Genomic DNA, 24,045 nt, shown 5'->3' with positions numbered 1-24,045 from the left:
TGCTCCACCAGACAGTCCCAAGATTTGCAGTATTTGGGATACAGATTCTTGTCTGCCCCATAAACTATTGCCAGAATAAATGACAATCAATTAAGAAGGAACCAAGAGTTCTAGTTTTTTGTAAATCAGTTAGGAACAAATACTGCTGCTTCTTATTGCTAAAATACAGCTTGTTAGTTTGAGGCTCTAACCTCTCCTGAGGATAGCAAATTGTTAAGGTATTCCAGAAAAGCCTCATCTTTTATTTCATTATCAGTGAAAATGAAGGTAATGCCTTTTCCTTCTGCTCCAGCTACTTTATACAGCAGTTTTAAATCATCTGTAAGATTGCTCACATTATAAGATCTATGAAGAATAACAGAAATCACAAATTAGCTGAAAATACAATATAGAATTACAGCACTTTCAGATGATAAGATCCACCCACTTTGGCCAGGATACATTCCATCTTTCAGTTAAATCAATGGGAAGACCCTGATTTAGGAAAGTACTTAAGCATCAGCTTAGAAGTATTTTTCCAAAAAGGGATATTTTGCCAAATCAAGACCCTAGTGTAAAATTACCTGCAACCAATACTGTATAAGTTGATCACATCTTTTTTTTTTAATTTACTCCTTTTAAGGTGGTGGCTAAATACAGATATTTTAATTTTATTTAAAAAAAAACAAACATTAGTTTCTAGGTGTAAAAAAGGAAAGCAAGAAAAAAAAAATCAATTTCTTACCTAGTTAAAGTGATCTGAAATATCCTATATCCTGCTATAAAAGAGGCCAACCTTGAAAGACTCTGTTTTCCAGAACCACCAACTCCCACAAGTAAAGCATTTCCACATGCTGTCCGAATTATTCGTGAAATCTATTTTAAAAAATGCAATTAATCAGTGCTGTTGTATTTGTTTAGTTATGGAAGAGTAACAGAATTAAATATTAGTTATATTTAGGGATGTACCAAAATCACAATGTCACAATTTTCATGGAAAAACAAAATCAGGGATTTTCTGCAAAAATCAGAGAAATCTGTGAAAAAGGAGCCCCGCAAAAAAAGTGGAGAAAAGCAGGGCTCTGTATAAAAATAAAAGGTTTTTCTTTTTTTCCCCCGATTAAGCGAGAGTGGCCCTCATGCAGTCTCTCAGCCCTGCAACCCGAGCAGACAGGGACTGGCCTAGCCTTGGTTTTTTTCGCTGCAACTGCAGACACAGCCACAGCCACAGACACCCAGCCCATCTGGGCCCATCTCACGGTAAGTGGGTACTGTGGAAGGTGGGGAATGGGATTATGGAAAGCGGGGCTGGGCCAGGAAAGCAGAGCTGGGATGGGGTGAGGCACAGCGGTATGGCTGGGTTGTGGTGGGGGGAGTGGGGATGGGCCATGAGGAGCAGAGCCAGAGCACAGCTGAGCCGAAAGGAGAAGAGCTAGGCCAAGGCGGGCGGGGGGCTGAGGGCTCATGGCCTGGCCAGGGCAGTGGCATGGCAGTGACCCATCGACATGCCTATGCAGGGCCAGAAGGAACAGGGTTTGGCCAGGAGAACAGAGCCAGGTTGGGGCAGAGGGTCACTGTGACCTGGCTGGAGAGCAGCAGCACGTGGCAGCCCATCCCTATACCTACAGGGAGTCAGGGGAGACTTTCCCCCTCCCCACCCCCATATAGGGCTGGGTAGGGAGTGAAGACAGGCTAGGCCAGGGGGCAGTGGCAGCCCATGTGTCTACTGGCTGCTCCAACCAATCAGAGGCATGGGGGGGGCAGCCATATTCTGCCCATGAAATTGGACCCTGGGGCCACAACAAGTCTGTGAAATTTGGCCCCGGGCTCTGTGATTTGAATACATCCCTACATATATTCCAAACTTATTTGGTAGAATCCCTTTTGACAGCTCAGAGATCAGCAGAAGGATTCTTTGTTTTGCAGAGAGCTTTCTGTTCCAGAAAAGTTAGGAGGATCTGATTCCAAATGAAGCAGTATTACATCCCCCAAAAAGCTATGTGAGACTTGCATGTAGAAATGTGGCATAGTTCTTCTAATTCTTGAAGAACATGTGGGATTTCAAAATAAAACATACGTAGAATTTAAGGTTGATACCCAATCTACCATGCAGGGCCATCATGCATGAGCTCCCCACATACTCATGGGTAGCACTGCAGGCTGGATGACTGCAGTGGGCTGGATCTGGATATGGGTCAGGGGGTCGAGCACCCCTGAACTATTGCACTTTGCGTCAAATATATTTATGTAGCACTGTGCACCATACATCAATAAATAAAGGGCATGCGATATTTACTCAAATATAAGATGACCCTGATCACACCCCCGATAATTAGATTCTATATATGGAAAATGTATAATTTTGTTACAATTTTCCAAGTATAGAATCTAATCATTGAGGGTTTGGCTTGAATTTGTTTTCATCCCACCTCTACAGCAGGGAAAATAAAACTGTGGCATCAGGTAGCCCCCTTTTTGCCTCCCCCAAACTTCTCTCCCCATGCAGCCCCTTCTCCCCATACCCCCCTTCCCCTGCCACACTTACTGTCAGACCATGCTCTCTCTCCCCAAGCACATGGAATTGAACAGCAAATTTGAAAACACTGAACTTAAAATAAACACAGCTGTAGTAATTTGCATATAGTACCCATAAACTTAGTTCAGCCAACATTGACGCATGTTACATTTTTTTTAAACTGCTGCAAATTTTAGTGCAAATACTCTATAAACACACTTTTAAGGAGCACGTTGGCATTTACTTATATGTAGTACAAATGATACATGATATTAGTCCAAAACCAAAAAGCTGAGGATTTACCATATAGTTCACTGGGCTGGGCCCTAGCACAGTCAACAGCATGTCAAGCCATCATGACCCCATACCTCAGTACTGCTCAGTATGTATGTGTATTCCAGATATACCTCCCCCGCTCAAAAAGGATCCATGTGCTAATTAGCCTCCCATTCATGACTTGTCACAAGTCTTGGAATCATCCAAAAATTTATATGTGGAGGCAGCAATGATGATGCCAGAAAGCAGACAGGAGCAGAAGAAAGAAGACAGTAGCAGAGGAGAAGCAGAGGACAGTAGGAGCACAACAGCAGGCTGACCCACCAGGATTGGCATGGCAGGAAAACACGGAAAAAAGGCACTGAGAGAAGTTAGAGAGGAGCGGAGCCTGAGGATAAAGGCAACTTTAACCAGTGACAGGAGGCAGACAGGATCAACAATGAACAGATATGATATCTTGAAAAAGGTACTGTTTGAGATTTTGGAGGTGCAAGTGGAACCTCTCACCAGTCTGATTGCTTTCTTGAACCAAAAGATTTGGGAACTGATTTACTGGGACAGAGAAGGAAATGAGATTTTTTGGAAGAAATATGCAGAGAAACATGGAGGGAGGAATTAAGAGGGAAAAAGTTTATAGCAGGGGAAAAGTCAAGAGAAGGACTGATTATGGTTCAAATGTATACAGATTTACTATAGGCATAAGATATAGAAAGATGGATGGAAAAGTACATCTAAAGGGTCATGTCAGTAGAGAAAGTGGGGGACAAACTTCCTTCTGCTCATGTATCATTTCATCTGCCTATGAAATTTTAAAAAAAGTTCTGGCCACAGGTAGGAAAGGGTACAGTGGAAGTGTTTGAGGAAATAGCAGAAACAGAAGAGACAGGGACAGATTTTACAAGAGGGGTTGTGATCATATTCTTTGAGAAAGGGGAGAAGGAACTCCTGAAAAACCAGAGACTAATTATGCTGTCTAATATGAACTGTAAGTTAAAGGCCAAGATGCTGGCTTTGAGGAGGAGGAAAAACCTCTATCAGATAATACAGGAAGACCAAGTATGCAAAGTACCAGGTAGAACAATCTCCAAAGAGAGCAGTGTGATCAGAGATATACTGTCTCACGTCCAAGAGAGGCAAAAAAAATAGTTAAAGCAAACCTAGTTTTAGAAAAAGTATATGATAGAGTGGATCGTGATTACATATTTGAGGTGCTAAGAAAATGGGGTTCCCAGAGAAATTAATAGTTGGATAAGGTTATTGTATAGACAAGCAGAGTCAAGTCCAAATTCAAGGGCACCTAAGCAGGGTCTTTTTAAATCCATATAGGAGTGAAAGAAGGGTGCCCCTGTCACCACTACTATTTGTGTGTGACATGGAACCATTAGCACAAAGAATAAGAAAACAGAAGGTCATAAGCAGAGTAAAGATACCAGGAGGGGGTGATGTAAAATGCATACTATTGTTACCTCTTAGCTCCATGTTCTTGGGGAACCCTGACACAGGACACAGCCTGTCTGACTCACAAAGAATTCCCCCCCTCACCCTCCCCTCCTCTATCTAAACAAAACTGATTAAGATGCAGGGGGAGACACACCTAAAACCCTCCAGATAAGGGTGACAAGAGTGAAACAACTGCCCTAGGTCTCATTTGCATCTGAGATGGAACAAGATGACCACTCATTTACATGGGAGATGGAGAACAGAAAGCCCAAAGCAAAGACTGCAGTGAACTCTGGGATCAAAGAAGCAGGGGAGCACCGCATGATGGGGAATCTATGCTCCAAATGCTAATCAACCCACATTTACACACACCCAGCTCAGGATTTATTGGACCAGTTCTAATCTGGATTTACAAAGGACTCCCCCTCTCCCCCCACACACACCTCTAAGCAGAAGTAAAGTTTAATAGGAATCTTGGGTCGTACATTCCCCGGTCCCACTATGGGAGGCCTATTTAAACTTGATTGGCTAAAACTCAGTTGCCAGGTTAGGGAATGCTGAGGCAAAGAGACTGAGTCAGAGGGGGTATGGGCAACATTTGAACAATGGTAAAGGGTTCATCACAGCATCCAGCCCATTGGAGCCCTGACCACAAGTGTTGTCATACTTTTCGTGGGATGACGGGTGGAAGTCCTCCCCACCAAAGGTTATGAACACTCCGATAATTGCCTTAAGTCTGTTAAAAGACTATAGTAAGGTCTGGAAAAGTCATGCTCAGCTGAGGCTTGTTCACAACAAGTAAAAATCCAAAACCCTGATGCTGCAAGCTATCTATTGTTTCTGAAGAAACCATGAGATATCCCATCAGTATATCTGCTATCCATAGGAATTTCAAGCTGGCTCCTAAGTGTCTGGTTACTCCCTAACCTTATGTTTTTCCTAATTCTTGAGATGTTCCAAACCAGATAACCCCTTGTCAATAGAAAAGATAATGATTTACACTATTGAGAATGCTTTGAAGAAGCTGAACTGAGGGTATAAAAATCTGTAAAAAAAGCAGCAAAGTGTGTGTGTGCTTCAAGAAGAAAAGTCTATCTGATACCATCCACTGTTGTTCTCGAGAAGCTGGAAGAAACAGATTGTCTCCTTTCAAAGATTGTGCTAAGAACTTTACCTGTCAGCATTGCAACCTGAGAGCCTTGGACTGGCGAGATCCCAGCTCTCGCTCTTTCTCTTTTCTCTCTGGGCATAGATTTCTGAACCTGAACTGTATTAGTTCAGCTTGAGCTAAGTTTCCCCAAATACTTAGTGAAACCAGGGTAGTATTGTAATTGTTTGTGTTGTTTTCCTTTGCATGTCTGTTACTACTAGTACCATTATATATTTCATATACTTAGCAATAAATAACTTTTATAGTCAAACTGGTAGTAACTGGGTATATTTTTCCTTCTCTACTTCTCCTTCCCCACTTGCTCTGCAGCAACGCCTCTTTTACCTAAGCTAAAGATCCCTGTGAAGCCCAAAAATACTGTGGGGTCTGCTCATCAAGAGGCTAAAGATTGGAACGTGCTGAGTTTGAAACACATAAGGGGATCAGCTTGTACAGGCTGATTGACCCAGTTTGACTCAGACGTGCCCTAATGAACTGAATGCTGGCCCATGAGGGTGTCAGCTGGACACCCAGCCAGATTCAGAGGTATTCTGTTTAACTGTGTGTTTGTGTCTGACTGCAGTTTATTGTTGCTCTGATGAGCTGATTCTTGGCCTATGAGGGTGTCAGCCTGTCCATGCTGTTCAACCTGGCCGGGTCAGGCGTGTCTTTTTAATCTGTGTGTGTTTGTGTGTATTTGACTGATTTGGAGGAACCCAGCCCCATTGAAACTGAGTCCTGCAAGATAGCTCCATTGGGGGGTGAGGACTTGCAGAAGGGAGATATACAGCTCCGTATAGAAACACAAGTAACACAAGCAGCACATTGATAGATTACCAAGACCCTAGAAATGTATCCCTAATAAATGAGCACGCCCCAAGGTGATGGGTAAATCTGGTAACACTATACAGGGATGATATAAATGTTATAGTTAGAGATAGACTTTCAATGGAAAGGGTGCTAAAACATACATCAGAGTATGGAAAAGCAATGGGGGTTAAAATAAATAGATCAAAAATCATGATAATGAGAGTGGGGAACTGGAAGAATTTGGAGAAGCTAGGCCATCAAATAAAAGATAGAGAAATCAGAGTGCTAGGGATCTTGATGGATGCCAAAAGGAAAAGTAATACAGCATGGAAAAGGATGATGGCAAGGCTATGACAAATATTTTGGTTATAGTCCAAAAGGACACTGTCCTTTGCTGGAAAAGTGGCAGTGTTTAAGGCTGTGCTACTGCCGGTTATTCTATATACAGGAATTGTATTCACTGACGTGGTGGCAGACAGCAAAAGTACAGAGGTAAATATGCATATTCTTCTGGAATGCCAATAGAGAAAGGTTGGCTAGATCTGAACTGTACAAAGCAAGAGAGATGGAGGGATGAGGGCAGCTAGACTTGAGATTGTTCATCTATGAGAAATATGTAAGCAATATATGCAAGGCTTACAGTGGGTTTGCATTACTGAGCACATGCTGCTTTTGGCCGCAGTTTAAAAATAGACAATGTATTTAATGAAGTTTCTTTATATACAAATGTAAGATGAGGGGCTTTTCCCCCCTCCTATGCTGATTGGAGGGAAAAAAAATCTCATTTTGCATTCCAGTAAATACGGTATTATCATAACATATAGAGGCAGGAAGGCAGACTCAATCAAGTCAAAGAAGCCAGGTAGCCCTGTCAGTTACATAACATTTCAATATTCCATCTTGTGTAACGTGTTGAAAGGCACCATTTTCTTTTTTATACAACCTAAGGCTTTTCAATTTTTGCTGCTGACTAAACATTAAATCAGTCATTTACTATTATCACTTACCATTATCTTCTAATACATCTGCCATTCATGCTTCCTTTCATAGTTATTTCATACATATAATCTTCTGAATGACTTCCCCACAAACATACCTTTACATTAACTTAAAGGCATTCCATATTCCATTCTTTACTGATTTTTCTATCCTTTATTAAACCTCATAGGTATTACTCATGTATATCTTGGCATCAAGGTCTAACTTTAAAAACGTATATTTCCAAGACAATGTAAACTAGGAAGCATGTTACATCCACCCTATAACTCATATACAAGCCTGGCTTCTATATCAAGGTGTTTGTATCTTATTCCTTCCTTCCAAGAGGATTAAGGTGCGCACACAATTACACTCTGTACAATACCTGATAGACAATTTGAATTCAGATTGTCATTTTAGTTCTGTAGTACAGACTATGAGTACGACTCATGAGTACAACTCATGAGGTTTATTCATCTAAACAAAATATGTTAAAAAACCCCATAAACCTTAACAAGATGAGTCATTGCATCTTTAAAAAACACCAGATCGAGAAATGATCCCCTGATATATTCATTGTAACTTTTTTGGTATGCTTGAAGTCTTTCACACAGAAATTCAAAAGTGGGAATCTGAAAGAGAAAAAGTTAATTTTCACACATTAATTTAGGACTTTTGTATATTTATTTCTCAGGTTTTAAAATTGTTTGGAGACTCCTCAGTGCTGTCTTGAAATGCAAGTAACTATCCTCAAAGAAACACAATATAGTTTCATTGGTTCCAACTAGGGAGTCATAGATTCATAGAAGTTAGGGTCAGAAGGGACCTCAATAGATCATCGAGTCCGACCCCCTGCATAGGCAGGAAAGAGTGCTGGGTTCAGATGACCCCAGCCAGATGCCTATCCAGCCTTCTCTTAAAGACCCCCAGAGTAGGGGAGAGCACCACCTCCCTGGGGAGTCCATTCCAGATTTTGGCCACTCTAACTGTGAAGAAGTTCCTCCTAATGTCCAGTCTAAATCTGCTTTCTGCTAGCTTGTGGCCATTATTTCTTGTGACCCCCAGGGGCGGCTTGGTGAGTAGAGCCTCACCAATTCCCTTCTGCGTCCCCATGATGAATTTATAGGCAGCCACAAGGTCGCCTCTCAAGCTTCTCTTGCGGAGGCTGAAGAGGTCCAGGTGCCCCAGTCTCTCCTCGTAGGGCTTGGCCTGCAAGCCCTTTATCATACGAGTAGCCCTTCTCTAGACCCTCTCCAGGTTATCTACATCCCTCTTGAAGTGTGGTGCCCAAAACTGCACGCAGTATTCCAACTGTGGTATGACCAGTGCCCGATAGAGGGGTAGTATCACCTCCTTGGCTCTATTTGTCATGTACCTGCTGATGCATGATAAAGTGCAGTTAGCTTTTCTGATGACTTCATCACACTGATGACTCATGTTCATCTTGGAGTCCACTAGGACTCTAAGATCCCTTTCTGTTTCCGTGCTACCAAGCAGGTCATTTCCTAGGCAGTAGGTGTGCTGGACATTTTTCCTCCCTAGGTGCAGCACTTTGCATTTCTCCTTGTTAAACTGCATTCTATTGTTTTCTGCCCATTTGTCCAACCTGTCCAGGTCTGCCTGTAGTTGTTCCCTGCCCTCCGGTGTGTCCATTGCTCCCCACAGTTTTGTATCATCCACAAACTTGGACAGAGTACACTTCACTCCCTCATCCAAGTCACTGATGAAGACATTGATGAAGTCATATATGTCTCTAATGATGGAGAATGGACTATATTGATAAGGTAGATTCCTTACCACATTTTAAGACTTTTAAAAAATGTGGATAAAATGACTGACCTGACGAATCTAGAAATGTATTCCCCAGAAATTCAGCATGTGTTTAATAAAATTTCTATATAATATGAACTCAGCAATATGCCACATGTAAAATAAAATACCTCTTCATACATTTTTGGTGCTTCAAAAACAAAATCTTCAGGTTCTTCTCCAGTGGGTTCAGGCATTTCCCGTAAAAAATCTACAAAATATGGTTCATTCTGGAGAACTGATTCTAATCCTGCACCCATACATTCCTCAACTGCTCGAAAAATAGTTTTATCAAACCAAGCTACGTCTTCATCAGTAATAAATCTACAAGATACAGATCAGTACAATTAAAAATTGAAAGATTTTTAATTAAACACACAAAAATATTTAATAAAATACAGAGCAGACTTAACTCAAAAAGCATTTAATGAATTATAAATTATATAATTATAGCTACAAAAGTATAAGTGCTCTCATGTTTCACATGTACAAGAGTCATATCAATTCAATATATTATACTTTTACTTTCTGTCTTTCTTCCAGAGTTATGACAGACAATGTTATCAGATAAATAAAAAGAAATGACTCACCAATGATTTTGTATATCTCTTTTTGGAATGGGATTTAGTGAAGTTATCAGGCAGCACGGAGGAAATGCATACCTTGAACAAGTTATACATATACCAGCATAGAACTGACATCAATCTTCATTTTTCCCCCCTGCACCCAGCAGCCTCAGCAAGGGTTCAAGACTTCTGATGTTCCAGAGAGTTTAAACCCCAGTAGGACTGTTAGGCATGGGGATTTAAATTTCCTAGCATGGGGAGCCCTTCAACTTTCCCTGCTCCTGACTGGGACAGCACCAGGTCAGTTGGAGACCTTTGGCTTCCCCGGATCAGTGTGGAAAATGAGCTGATTGTCAGTTCTCAGCTGGGTGGATACCTTGGACTGTCAGTAAATAATGCCAACAATCATCTGATTTTAGGAATTTAGCCCTAGGTAGACCCTGTGTGTGGACCTGTCACATGTTCAATTTAAGGAACTATACAAACAAGTCACAAAGATTTTCTACATCAGAGTGCTCAACCCTCAGTCCACAGGCCAAATCTAGTCCACACAGCCATGCCATCTCATCTTCAGGGCTACCAATGGCTCCAAAAAATTGGTGGTAGGGCAGCTAATTACCACTCCCCTGCTGCCAAATTTTCAGACTCATAGGGATACCATGGGCCAGATAGTATGGCCCTGCAATCTAGACTGGGTGTGCAGGGCTAATCAGGGCAGTTCAGGGCTGACTGGGGCAGCACAGGGAGGTATGTGGGGCTGATGACTGTGGTGCATGGCTGATTGGGGCAGTGCAGCATGATGCAGGCTGCTCTAGGTAGTGTGGGGCCAGACAAAAGCAACACGGGGCCCAAACTTGGTACACAGGGTCTGCCATGCCCTGTGGACCAGCTACATGCACTCATCTGGCCCACGGGGCCAAAAGGTTGAGCACCACTGTTCTGCATTATATGTGGAACATCTTTTTGGCTGATTTGCCATTTTATGGCACCTTAAATTATGTGCATACATGGCACCATTGCCATTTATAGTGTAGTTAACATAATCACACCATAAATGCATCGTAGGCTAGAGGCCTAAAACCCATACAATGCAGAGCAAGTCCCAGCAGAGGAGATAAAACACAGAGAAAAGAAACAGAGGGAATGCAGGGTAGAAGAAGAGTCCAAACTTTTACACAAAGTGAATGTAGCGTTAGGAATGATGTTGTAGTTTCAGTGGTTCAGGAATTATGTGAGAGGCAAGGAGTTTTTGAGGTAATATCCTTTATTGGACCAACTGCATGAAATAAAGTTATACAAGTTTTCAAATGCAAGACATTCTTCACCAGGTCACCTTACATTTGAAAGCTAGTCTAACTTATTCCAACCATGCAGTAGGTCCAGTAAAAGGTATCACCCCCAAAACATCTTTGCCTCTCACACCATCAACGGTAATTTTCTCGAATTATTTTCTTTTACTACTGTCCTTCTTATGAATACAAATTTCCTGTTAATGATATTTTTGCTAGATTTATAGCTTGCTCTATCTAAAAAGGGTTTATTTGGGAGTTTTTTCATATAATCTTTTAGCTTTCCTATATCCATTCCCTCAAGTCTGCTCATGCCTCCAGGAAGGTAGCTGGATTTTCCATTGGGTAACTTTGTTGTGTACCAGATGGCATCTGCACTAAGCTCAGGACAACTTGCCTCCCTTCTGCTTATAGTTTTTCTCCACTGACATACAATTAGAGAGCAGATTCCTGTCCCCAGTTAGAGGACAGGAAGAGGCATGAAACCAAAGGACAGAAAGGAAGATTGATTGGATCAGCAACATAAGTGAGGACAGGCTTAGGGGACAGTAAAAAGAGAAGGAAGGAACAGCAAAGTGTTTCCATATTGTTATCATTTTTTGATCTATGCACTTCACATAAATTCAGGGTCTTGGAGCCTGTTTCTATTAGAAGAAAAACCTGATGTTGAAATCTGGTAATTTCTCTGATGTGATCCAATTGCTAAATCTGGTTTTAATAAAATAAAGTCAAAGGTATTCTCTTATGGTTTATTCCTTCTTCCTGAAGTTTACAGACAAAGTCCAAGCTGGAACCTCATGCAAGTCAAAAGGCTGAGATAGTCCCTGAGATGTTGCAAATGCACTTATACCTTTCGACAGAGGAATTTGCCCAATGACCTAGCTAATATTTCAAGTACAGTAGCCTAAAATCACAATTCAGGGTTCTTAACCAGAATTTTCTGCCTCTTGTTCTCTAAGGTTTTGTTTCAGCACATGAAGGGTAACTACCAATCATTTCAGTTGAAGTTACATATAGTTATCAGCAGTTAAACTGCCCCCTTCAAACTTATCAGTTAGGCTGTGTTAACAAAAGATTTTTTGATTCAGTGGTTGATTTGTGGGGAGGGGAGGGGAAATGGTTCAGGGGAATCCTAAACTGTTGGGTTTTACCATTTTTGGTGAAATAGAAAAAAAAAAGAAAAAAAAGAAAGAAAACATATTTTGGATCAATCTGAAAAAAATGGGTTTTCATTTTGGCCACCCTTTTTGCCCTTATTTAGTTCAATTTCAAAATAAAAATGCCATTTGAAATAAGAAGTATAAATATTATATTTAAAACATAAAATAAAGCATTTCAACATTTTAATTTTTCCCTGAGCTCTTCAATGAATTTGACAAAAATTCAAAAATAATTTCAGGCCCTGCCCCCTCCCCCCACAACTGCATTTTGAAGGTAAATTTACTGTTTGCTAAAAAAAATTCCCAGGTATATTCAGGAGAGCTGTTTTTTATCTAGCTATTCACCTGTCCCAATTGGCCTCAGACTCTGTTCTTCAAGAAGATTCATCTGGTCTTCCAGTATTAAAGCCAGGTAATTAGCCACCATCTTTTCTGAGTGATTGGAAAAGCAACCCAATTGACTTCCCGGGAGATAGTAGAAAAGGAGCTAAAAATGTTGCAATTCAGAGGGATGTCCTAAAGCCAGGTCTGTAAATTATAAATTTGCCCAGATATGCTGTACCATAGCAACTGATACATAAAACACTGGAATGTTACTGGAATCCCATGCAAGCCAAAAGGCTGAGATAGTCCCCGAGATGTTATACATTTGGACAGAGGAATTTGCCAATGAACTGGCTAAACTCAATATACTGATATATTTAGCACTGCTTAAGTTTGACAAATCATCCCTGGGCCATGGGGCAATCTTGAATTTAATATCATTCATTTTTCTGAAATCTTCATTGAAATTAAATTTCCTCATTCTCTTTTGAAACAATCACTATCGATAAGCACCATGGACTGTTTGATGTGGATTTGCTTTATCTTCTCTTCCACCCTGGATTTCAGATGTTCTAGAATCTAATACGTTCTTTAAAGGTATCAAGGTAAACCCTTCCATTTTATCTGTATGCTGAAACACATTTTTCCCCTGACCTACAAGAAACTATAATGTGGAATAGATTGATACTCTGGCTTAAATGCACATATTGTTCAGCTGTACAAGTACAGGAGTTCAGCTGTTTATCCACTGACCTCCTGTACTTGTCAAAATGCGTATGCATCCTCTGCTATTTTTTTTTCTGATTCAGGAGTCCGAACAACACTTTCTTTTTGTTTTCATTCTAAGATTTTATCAAAAGTATATGAAAGATCTTTCTTTTTCTGATAATTCCATTTAACAATTTATCAGTCCTACTTGATTAATACTTCTAATAGACCTTGACATTTTGCTAAGAGCTTACTGTCACAATAGCAGGTACTGACAACAGAACCTTGGATCCTACCTCAAGCCGTCATTCTGAAACTCATTTATGATACCACTTAAGTGGTATCATATTATCACTTTTCTTAAGTGTTTGAATTTTATGATCTGTGGGCCATGTATAAATTTAAGACTAGAGGCTTTTCTCACTTCACAGTGGTGTTCTTTCCTGATGTCAAAGATTAAGACTAGAACATGTCCTATGTAGAATCTTGGTATCTGTTGGGATAACAGCAGTAGGCAGCAAGCTCACAGAAAAAAGTAAACATCTTTAAACTTGGCCTTATAATGCTAACATTCATTTCTAAAGAAACATCAAGAGCCTATTATTGTAAATATAATGGTCTCCTAGTACTCCTAAATATTTTATACATATAAAATGACAGAATGATTGTACCTGTCAGCAATTACTCTAGTGCATTCATGTTTAAAAAGTGCCATAAGTGTAGTGATATTGTTGCATTCTTCTGCTTTTATAGTTAGCATTCCTTGCCAAATTCTGGAAAGGTCTCGAAGATTGAAAATATAATGAAACTTGGATGGTGTGGGTAGCATCTTAGTCTAAAACCAAAAATATAGTCATTGGTTAAGTTAATGACAACCAGGAGGAAACACGAATATTACAAATCAACATAATAAAGACATTTGCATTCTTAAATTCTGCTCTGGGACTCATCTGCCTGCAATGAAATCAACGATAAAATCTTATTGATGTTAGCAGGAGCAACATATAAGATAACAACAGCTTACATATAAGCTGTATATGTAAATGTCAACACTGAGAACATTCATGAGTGGCTATTTTTTTAAATAACAATGATCAAAAAGACATCTTAAGTCCACAATATATGAATATATTAATGCTTGGGATATACATAAGGAACTCTCTAGAACTTACAGGAGTTAACAGACCATTAAAACTGTGTACACTTTGCACCTTGAAACCTTTAGACTTTTTTGGATTTTTACTCCAAAACTTATTCTCATAGCAAGCCCCCCACCCCTCCTTTTAGCTTCTACTGTTGCTCCTTCCATTCTCACCTGACTCTTGAGTTCATTACGACTTGTATGATTTGGTTAAGTTAGAGAAAGGTAACATTTCAAATTGGAATGAATATATCAAATAAATTGTTTAAATATATAACATTTTAAAAAGTAGGAGATTGTATTTAGAATATGTATGCAGTCTTAATTCTAAAAATAGATACAGCTTAAAAAAATGGAAGTGTCTCATTATGACCTCACAGCAATAGCACTTTGGTGTCTTCAGTAAAAATACACTTTAATAAAGAAGTAAGCTGGATCCCTCAGTATAATTAAAGGTCAGATTTGGATTTTATTTTAGGGTAGTGTTCATATTCTTTGTATGAAGAATGCTGTACCTCCCCAAAAGTACTGTATATAACCTATGACAGAGGGGTAGCCATCAAGTTTGGCACGCTGGACAAACTTCCCTGGGGAGAGGGAGCTAAGGGCCATAGAGGAGGGGGACAGCCTTGCTGTTCTGTTGAGACCCTTGCTGTTCCAGTTGTGTTCCAGCACCCGGCTCCTATGGTAAGGAAGGTTGCTCCTGACATGGCAAAGACTTTAGTGGAGAGGGGCACCATTCCTGTGCCCACTCTAAGTTGGCAACTGGGGCTGGTGCCTATCTCACTTCCCTAACTTACGCTACTGAGCTATGACCAAAAAGCCAATATTTAGGAAGGTCGAGGATGGTAGTTGTTTATGAATTTTAATGAGTAAATCTTGAATGAAAAATGCATACATGTGTCCTTGAAGATATGATCAGCAGGGATCTGGTTTTCCCGTTTCCCATGGAAAAACAGAGAAAACCACAGATTTCCCCTTTTTATCAGAGAAAACACGGATTTCTCCTTTTAGCAGAGAAACCCACAGATCCCCTGCTTTTGCAAACAGCTCTGCAGGCTGGTTGAGCTCCAGCCTCCAAGAGCTATTTGCAAGCAGGGTGGGAAACCCCCAGCCCTGCCCGGAGGGGAAGGGGAGGGGAAGGGCAGGGCCTGAGGCCCTCACAAAGGTAGCCAAAGCAGCCCAAAGAGCTTTGTTAATTACATTCAGAACAGCTATACAATCTTCTCTAAGTGGCATATCCTCTAGGTAATGGGTGTCCAATCTTTCTGAATGTGGGGCCAGATCACAAACTTTTTATCACCCAGTGGGCTGGCGACCCAAACTGAACAGCCTCACTTTGGTGGGGGGCAGGGAAGAGAGAGAGAGAGAGAGAGAGAAAGAAAGAAAGAAATCATTCAAGTGTCTTCTAACTTGTCACATTCTCAGCAGCAATTTCTAGGCAGGGAAGAGTGTCCCAAGAGTTCCCCCACCCCAACCTTGTATAATTGAGATCCTCCACCCCCAACCCCTCCAGTAAAAATGGCAGGGGGTGGGGGCAGGAAATCCATAAGAGGTAGTCAGGTGGAAAGCAGAAAGAAAATCACCTATGGAGGTTGCTGGGAGTTTGTGGGGCTGGCAGAGGTACCAGCTGCAGACACAGCACCAGCTCTGGTGCTGGAAGAGTGGCGGTGGCACGGGCCACACCACTGGAGCAGATATGGGGGGTAGTGCCCACCCTGCAATCCACATGCTGCCCAGGGTCTTGGGGGCTTCTGGGAGGTCTTATGGAGGGTTTCCCCCCCTCACTCAGTATGAGCTCTGTGTGCTGTGGGGCGCTGGGGTGTTGTTTTACCTACTCCTCAGTGTGCATGGGCCCCTGGATGGGACTCTTGGGGGTCTCTGGGATGACCCCCCTAGCCCAGAGTGTCAGCTCTCCCTGCAGTGCTGGGGCAGGGGGGCTGCAGGTGAATTCCTGCTGCCCTTTGGGTTTTACCCGCTCCCCTGAGCCTGCCTGAGACCCTGCCGCAGCTATGTGGGGTCTCGTGGGGGTTTCCCTTCCCCCCAGTGCAAGGCTTCCCTTGCAGGCTCCACAGAGCAGAGCTGGCATCGCTGCCTGTAATGCAGTCATGGGGTGGGGAGATTGGTTCCTGCATTTGCATCCACTTTTCCCATCCTGGTGGTATGTTTTGAATAAATAGAAAAATAAAACCTATACAGACAAAGATGCTTATTTTTATTTTCACAGACTCAATATTTCACGGACTTAACATAGCCATTGGATTTATGACACATTACAACCTGCCTGACATCTGATTCACCACCAGGCACCTGCCTGACCCCATCTCTTACGTTCTTCTTTTTCCCCAACCTTTCCTCCCCTCCTCCTATTTGTTCTGCCTTTTGTCTTCCTGATTTCCTCCTTTTCCTTTTTGTCTGAGAGTCTCTCTCACCTTGTACTATTATCACTATCCTGTTTCCCTTAGGCCTTTTCCCCCCTGCTTTCCTCCCCCTCTCTTCCCTGTTTTACTGTTGTTTTTTCTAATTTTGACCTATTTTCTTTTCCATGACTTCCTGTCACTCTTTCTGTGTCCCTGTTTGCTCTTTTCCTGTCTCCTACTTATTCATTTTTCACTGACAGATTCCTTCCATCCTTGCAGTCTGTCACTGCTGTCTCTCCTCAGGGCAGCGGTGGCAGAACCCAGCTCACTGACGAGCCCGGCCCTGCAGGGGTAAGCAGCTCCCCTCCCGTCGCTGCTGGCTGGGGCCCGCGGGTCGGCCCTGCCCGCCTCGCCTCGCCTCACCGCTGCCCCACCACCATGGCTCCGTGCTCCATGGCCGTGGCTCTGTGCTCTGTAGCAGCGCTGCTGGCGGCTCTGCGCTCTGCGGTGGCGGCAGCTCCGTGTTCCGCAGTGGCGGCGGTAGCGCCCGGGTCAGATAAAATGACTTGTCAGGCTGCAGGGCGGCCCATGGGCCATATGTTGGACAAGCCTGCTCTAGGTTACCTTACTTTGGGGATAGAGCTTGGAAGACAGACACCACTATTTTCTGTTTCCCTGCTGGCAAATGGTAACAACTGTGGATAGTTCCATGCAAAATATGATTTTTCAGTGTCTGCCTAAGTTATGATAAAAGCTACTCTGTGTGAGGTGGTCATGCCTTCTGCCAGATCATTTATTGCAAGGCAGTCACTCTTTTCTCAGGATTCAACAAAACCAGGCCCTTCAATTTGAAATCTTATCTAATACAAGTTCAGGCTGCTCTACGCACTTGATTCAAAGGAAATCAAAAGAAAATAACCCTTTCAGTTCAGGCCTCAAAGTTTCTTCAGCATCTCTCAGTGACAGTAAACTTCTTCAGGTCTCACTTCTCTCTCAGGAGCTTTTAAATGCTCCTCGCTGGGAATCCACCCAGGAATCTGATTCCCCCTAGCTGTACCTCACTGCCAAGCAGAGCTAGCAGCCATTTTTGGTTCCTTAAAGGGTCCCTGCACCCTGTTGCACACTGTTCATAAATAGTGAATATTTTCATCATTTTTAGCATTGTGTACCTTTGTCCACTGCCATAATATTCTGCCAGTTGGGACTAATTTCTTGATTACATCACATATCTCAGGACTGAATTTTCTACATGGGTGAAAGTATCCAGAGCCAATAATTCCTGAAAAAGAATAAGACACAAGATAAAACTTTAGAATAAATGCAATATATACCTCATTCTTTCCTAAGAAAGAACTGTTATTTTGCAAAACTTTTGGTTCTTTGGGATGTGATATCCATACGGATCTCACTTGTGATGATTATTCACCCATGAGATCCAATCCTTTTTGGCAAATACTCTCTTGGGGCTGTGTCTGTACCTCTATCTGGATGCCTGCACACTCCCAGGCATGAAGACATTAAGAGCGAAGCAGATCCAGTTATCCCTCAGATCCAGATATAAGACTCTATAGCAGAGGAGGGAAGAGGATCCACATGGAGAATACAACTTGAAGATCTGCAGTTATTATAAAGTAACTACTTTTTTCTTCTTCAAGCTTTGTTCATATGGATTCCACTTCTTATGACCATAAAAGCAGGAACCTCATAATCCAGGAGGTGGGAATGTAAAGTCCTATTTAAATAGTGATTACAAGACAGGTCTGCAAAAATGGCTGTTAGATCTTGAGGTCTGAGTTAAGGAAATGTAATGGGTAAAAGTGTGGACTGATTCCAAATAAAGTGAAGAAGCTGTCTAAACCCTGGCTTTAACTTGCATGGGGTAGACCTAATCCAGCTAGAGAAGCTCTCAAAGGGTCTTACTGTACCAAGGCAACATACAAGTCAGCCCTCCCCACACTTAGGAGTTGAAATCTGGAGGGACTACTGAACTAAATTTATGTGAGAAGAGAATTAAATTTATAGCTTACATGGCTTAATTGGCAATAAATTTTATATATATAAATAAATAAATAAAAAGATTACCAAAAATTTTGTCTATGGATGCATTGGATGGCAATGTGCAATTAAATATAGAAAACTGCCTCTTCAAACGCTGCGGGATATCATTACGGCCTCCTCCAGGGTGTATCATAGCTGCTATTAACTGTACATCAACAATTGTTGTAAAGTCTCCAGGTTTATCCAAACTGTACATTCCTTCCATTTCCATCATCTGGCGCACTATTTCATTTGTGATCTATCAAAAAAATCACTAATTACCATTCCAAAGGAAAATAATGGAAAACAATCACATGCTAATTTCTTTAAATTTTGCTGTATTGATACTTGCCTCCAAAGAGTCTTTTGTGCGTTAATCTAGACATAGGTCAGAACAGAGATAAGATTTCAAGTTTACATAAGAGATAATACTTTATCCCAGAGGAAAACAACCTTTTTCAAGCCTCAGGCTGAACAATCCAGCTCCAGTCTGATGGGGGATGGGTGGCTTTGGCAATGCATTGATGGCAGAGGCCAGAGCAGTGGGAGGGGAAAGGGGGATGCTCGGTAGCTGCTTCTCCCAGGCCTGCTTGGCTGCAGTGTTAGTGCACCTCCCAGCAGGAGCAGAGCTGTGCTGTACTGGGCTAAAATGGGATTGGGACAGAGGGAGGGGTGGGCAGAAGTGAGAGCAGCAAATTTAAGTTCCCCATCCCATCTATCTATCCATCTAGCTATTCACCAGCAAAAGATCTACACGTTAACTAGAAAAATACTAATGAGTTTGTCTACCATTTTGTGGGAGGTACTGGCAAATAGTTGAATAAAAACAAATAAATTATTAGTTAAGAAACTATAAGCTGTGGACAGCTATAACTGAAAACTGTTTTAAAAGGTGAAGGGAATGCTATACAGTAGGTCTAATAAAAGATATTACTAGAAACCTTGCTTTTTGCATATTTCCTAGATTATCACTGGTACAAGAAAACTTTAATCCTTCTTCTTAAAAGGGAAGCAAGATTTGCTACTCAAGAGCTTGAATCAACTGTTCCAGACTAACAGTTATATTTAATCAGCCCTTATACTGGTGTGAGCAAGCTAAAGCACTGTAACTTTAAACCTGAATAAAATGGGTTTAAAGTTACAATGGTTTAGTTCTTTTTATACCAGTGTAGAAATGAACAGACATAATTGTTATATCACAGCATCTTACACTGGCAGAATTTACTACTGGTACAATTGCTACATTTGTCCACACCCACAGTATTCTCCAACATAATTTTAACTGGATGCATCTACACATGAAATTAAGATGAAACAATAAACTCCAGAGCTGTTCAAACCAAAATAAACTGCTCCTGGGCACAGCATCCACACATGAGCCTCGTACAGCAGTAATCTGAGCTGTGGCGGAGCAGGCCCAGGCTGGCAGGGGGCAGGGGGTGTGGGAATTCAGCCCTGGGCTCTGGGTGGCAGCATCAGGCAGTGGAGGAGCTGGCTAGGGCATGAGGATCCTGAACCTACAGACTTGTGTGGCTAGGTGGCAAGACAGTACTGTCCTCAACAGTACTATCTTACAGCAAAGCTAATTAGTTTACTGCACCCTGATACCAGTGTACGTGTAGGAAGTGATGTTTTACTGCAGTCTAGTTGGCACTAAAACACATGTGTAGATGCACCCACAGATGGAGAAATCAGGTTGCTGCTGACCTCAGTGAATGTGTTCTAATGTCTTTTGGAGCTAGTATTCCTAAAGACCTATCTTTTTCCAAAAGGTTTTTTATGTACCAAATAATGAAAACTTGGATGATTTCTGCACTTTGCTTTTTCAGTTGAAAGAAGCAAATAATGTTGTATGTCCTTCTTAAGAAGAAATGTCCAAGAGAAAGAGATTCTGCATGCTCTTTAATGATTTAATGCATGCAATACATTTTCCCATTGTGTGAACTGGCTTTGGACAAACAAGCAGACAAATGTCTTGGGACATGTAGAATGGAAATAAATATTTTAAAATAAATATTTAAGCAGTGTTAAGAACTTTTATGTCTGCCTACAAGACACAGATGGCTCTTCCATAGATAACACAGAATCAAATTTAAGCTTTCTCTAAAACAGTGCTAAGTGACAGTTACTGTCAATTTAATCTCACACAGAAAGTTAATAACATGTTCTTTTGAGAATTATGCTGCTTTCATATGGTCTTATAAAATATGAAATAACTTAAAATAATGTACAAAATAGTACTTCTAAATCTGAAATATATATCTGAGATGTCTAATCTGTTCCCTTTTTGCTTCATAAACATATCATTATTATATGACTTTTCCAGAATTTATTTATAAACAAAAATACTGCATACTAAAAAAGGATAAAATCTTTCCTGTATGTAAAAAAAAAAGGTTTGAATTATGGTATTTAACACAAATAATTAAATCTGAAGTTACTTTAGAATATATTTAGTAATATATTAAAATATTAAATTTTGAATGATACCTGATCACCCCATTCATTAATTATTGGCATATTAATATCATCAACAAATACAGTCATTTTTCTGCCTCCTGGTGGTCCATAAGTACTGCCCATGCGTTTGTCCACATAACTCTCTATTGTCCTCTATAAAATAAAGGTTCTCATTTAGTGTCTATGCTGTGAAAATAATTTAAAAATATTTTGTATTTACTTCTATTTATTTTTCACTCTGCTTCTTGTTCCCTTGAGATAAATGAAATGTTCTACCAGATCATTTTCTTTTATTAACAGCTTCTCTCCCAATTCTTCATGAATGGACTGTGCCTATCCCTGTTATTATTAGTGGATTCAGGATTAAGTCCTGAAGTTCATTTCAGCCAGCAGATAAGTTCTTCTAAAGTTGAAGAAACAACTCTACAGCAAATTATTAGCAATAAACCCACAGTTAATGATAAGTTGTATGACTTTTTAGAATAAACAGGTTGTTAAATGACTGAAATGTAATTCATTATAAACTACCACAGCTGGCAAGATGAAGTAAGAAGTGGTTAAAAGAAAGCCAATTATCAGATAACAATTTGACAACTGACAATTTAGTAAAGTAGGCCCGGTTTCATTGGTAAAGGCAGTAGAAACTTTAATGCTAGTCTTCTTACCTATTTCACATGCATTTTCACAGACCTGCATTTTGCATATTGGCTTCTATTCTATACAGGAGAGCACACGACACACCAGCAGACTCCCTGTGCCTGAAGAAGGATGTTTCTGCCCAAAAGCTTGCAAAGAACATTTTTTCCAACTATTTAGCTGGTCTAGTAAAAGATACCACATTTACCCAAAGAACCGTGTCTGCCTAGTCTCCTTAACCAGCATAGAATTAGAACTATCATCTTTTCTTCTTCTCACATTATCTTCTGGGTGAGTCTTCCAAAATGTGGGAGAGGTGAGCATGTGTTAAGCAAGCCTTCTGGCTATCTGTTTGAGACAGCATCCATTGCCAGTAACATGGAAGTTGTTTTTCTGGTGAAATAATTTGGTCATTGTGTGCGACTGAAACTGGCAAATTGATGCTTGTTGGGAGGTCAAATGTATGAGAAGTCATAAAGAATACTTAGGATCAAATCCTATATCACCATGACACACCTAGGTAGCACTTACATAATTGTGTAAGTGCAATTTTTGCAACTTAGAGTATAAATTCTGTTTCCACTTGGACCTATCTTGATCCACCAGGCTTCAGGTCTGCAACTAAAATGTTCCATTCCTTATTGGCACCCACTGTGGCCTACCCCACCAGTCTTGTTAGGGCTCTCCTATGGTCGCTCCCCTTGACCAATGAATGTGATTACCCCTGATGGGACTCTGGCACCTTTGTAGGGCCAACTTTATTGCTTTAGCTCCAAGAAACTAATGCTCTGTTACTTTCCAATGAAATTACATATGTTTTGCTCTGGTTTCTCAAAGGATGGGCTGACATTCGCTCTGAGTTTTTGTTTTGCAGAAGCCGAGTTTTAATTCCCTTAGAGCACCTGGAAATCTGCCATTTGTCATTCTTAACTTGGTTCTTGCATAGTTTGTGTGCAGCTATTATTGCAGTCTGCTACAGAAGTGCTACCCCAGAGGTCCCAAATGATTAGACCTTTAAAGTTTCAGTGATTCCTCATTTGACAGATAATATTAAAAATGAATAAAAATTAAACCTATAAAATGAACTATTTGGAAACTGATTCAACCAATCTTTTCCCTAGGCAAAAGTTTCTCATGGTGTGAAGTAAAGTGTGAAACTTAGTCCTAGAATCCCTACAAAAAATACTGAATCATCTCAGAGATCCATGAAAACAGGACACAGCTCATTTGTGAAGAATGAATGAATTTGCGCACCTCTGAACTATTTACTGTACCTTATTTTAAATCGGAAAAGTATTTTGGTAGAGGATTTTCAAGAATGACTAAATGACGTAGGAGAACAAGATCCCTTGACTTGCATAGGAACTTGCAGTCTTAACTCACTAAGGATATTTTGAAAATGTTAACCTATATTAACAAAATGAGGTACTTTCCAAATAGTTACATGAGCAAAAATGCATAAGTATTGCATAAATATAAGCTTTTACCTGAAACATAAATGGCTCTGTGGCAGAGGAAAAGTTTAAACATTTCGACAAATGTTGTTCAGGGTCATATTTTTTCAAATAAGCTTTAATCATTACAGATTTTGCAGTTCCTTGTTCTCCAGTGAGCAAAACTGCCTGTAATAAACATTTAAAAAAAACTCATGACAGAGCATTGCAGAAATATTTTAAAGCACTTGGTATTAAAAAATAAAATATTTATCTAGTTATTCATACATTATACTTATAGGATTCCTATACCACTATAAAGACTATGAGGGTTTACCATCCCTTCCAGATTCCCCAACACAAATTACTGAAGATGGGAGGCCAAAAGGGGTAAAATAAAAAGAAAAGGTACGGGAGGTTCCACAATTTTTTTTCTCGCAATTTCTGTGTATCACATTTTTCCTGAAACAATCACTTCAATAGCTTCCTTAAAGTGTACCATTTGAGCTATTAAAACTGCATGTGGTGAGGACATTATTGGACCATCAAATGCAGTTTCTGACATGATTTCAATGTAAAATTTCTTACCCAATAATTTCCTTTCTACTATCATTGTCTCCCATAATTTTGCCAAAAAGAGCTTCCCCCTTCCTCTGAAATTTCTTAGAAGAGGTTCTGCATTGTAACATGGTATGCCAGGGCACTGTTTGTGCCTGCCACTTTAAGACCACAGCCAAGCAGCCAGCAGGTGCTTGATTGCGGCAGCCATTTTGACCCTGGCTAACTATATAAATAGTTCAGTTCCCTGCTGGCTGGTCAGGCAGCAACACTGCCTAGCTGGGAGGCTTCTTGGAACATCCTGGAAGTAAGGGAAGAGCTGTAGGGGATGGCTAGGAGGCTCCTGGTCCTGGGCATGACCTAAAACTGCACCCTGCTGGGAGTGGGTGGCCTGGTGGGGCTCTCAGTGGCAAAGG

General features: G+C 40.8%; 1 protein-coding gene across 1 annotated transcript in view; it reads right to left on the bottom strand.

Moving 5' to 3' along the window:
• Positions 1-24,045, bottom strand: part of DNAH8 (dynein axonemal heavy chain 8) — a 343,175-nt gene that overhangs the window by 110,400 nt on the left and 208,730 nt on the right. The window contains 9 exon segments of the mRNA XM_059716994.1: positions 192-345; positions 725-855; positions 7,658-7,780; positions 9,089-9,281; positions 13,676-13,839; positions 17,675-17,784; positions 18,588-18,801; positions 21,033-21,155; positions 23,126-23,260. Of these exon segments, the coding sequence (XP_059572977.1) occupies positions 192-345; positions 725-855; positions 7,658-7,780; positions 9,089-9,281; positions 13,676-13,839; positions 17,675-17,784; positions 18,588-18,801; positions 21,033-21,155; positions 23,126-23,260 (1,347 nt within the window).

Source organism: Alligator mississippiensis, chromosome 1 (genome assembly GCF_030867095.1).
Source record: "Alligator mississippiensis isolate rAllMis1 chromosome 1, rAllMis1, whole genome shotgun sequence".
In the NCBI taxonomy this organism is placed as follows: Eukaryota; Metazoa; Chordata; order Crocodylia; family Alligatoridae; genus Alligator; species Alligator mississippiensis.
Note: the sequence above shows the minus strand (reverse complement) of the source record. Positions and strands in the feature narration are given on the sequence as shown.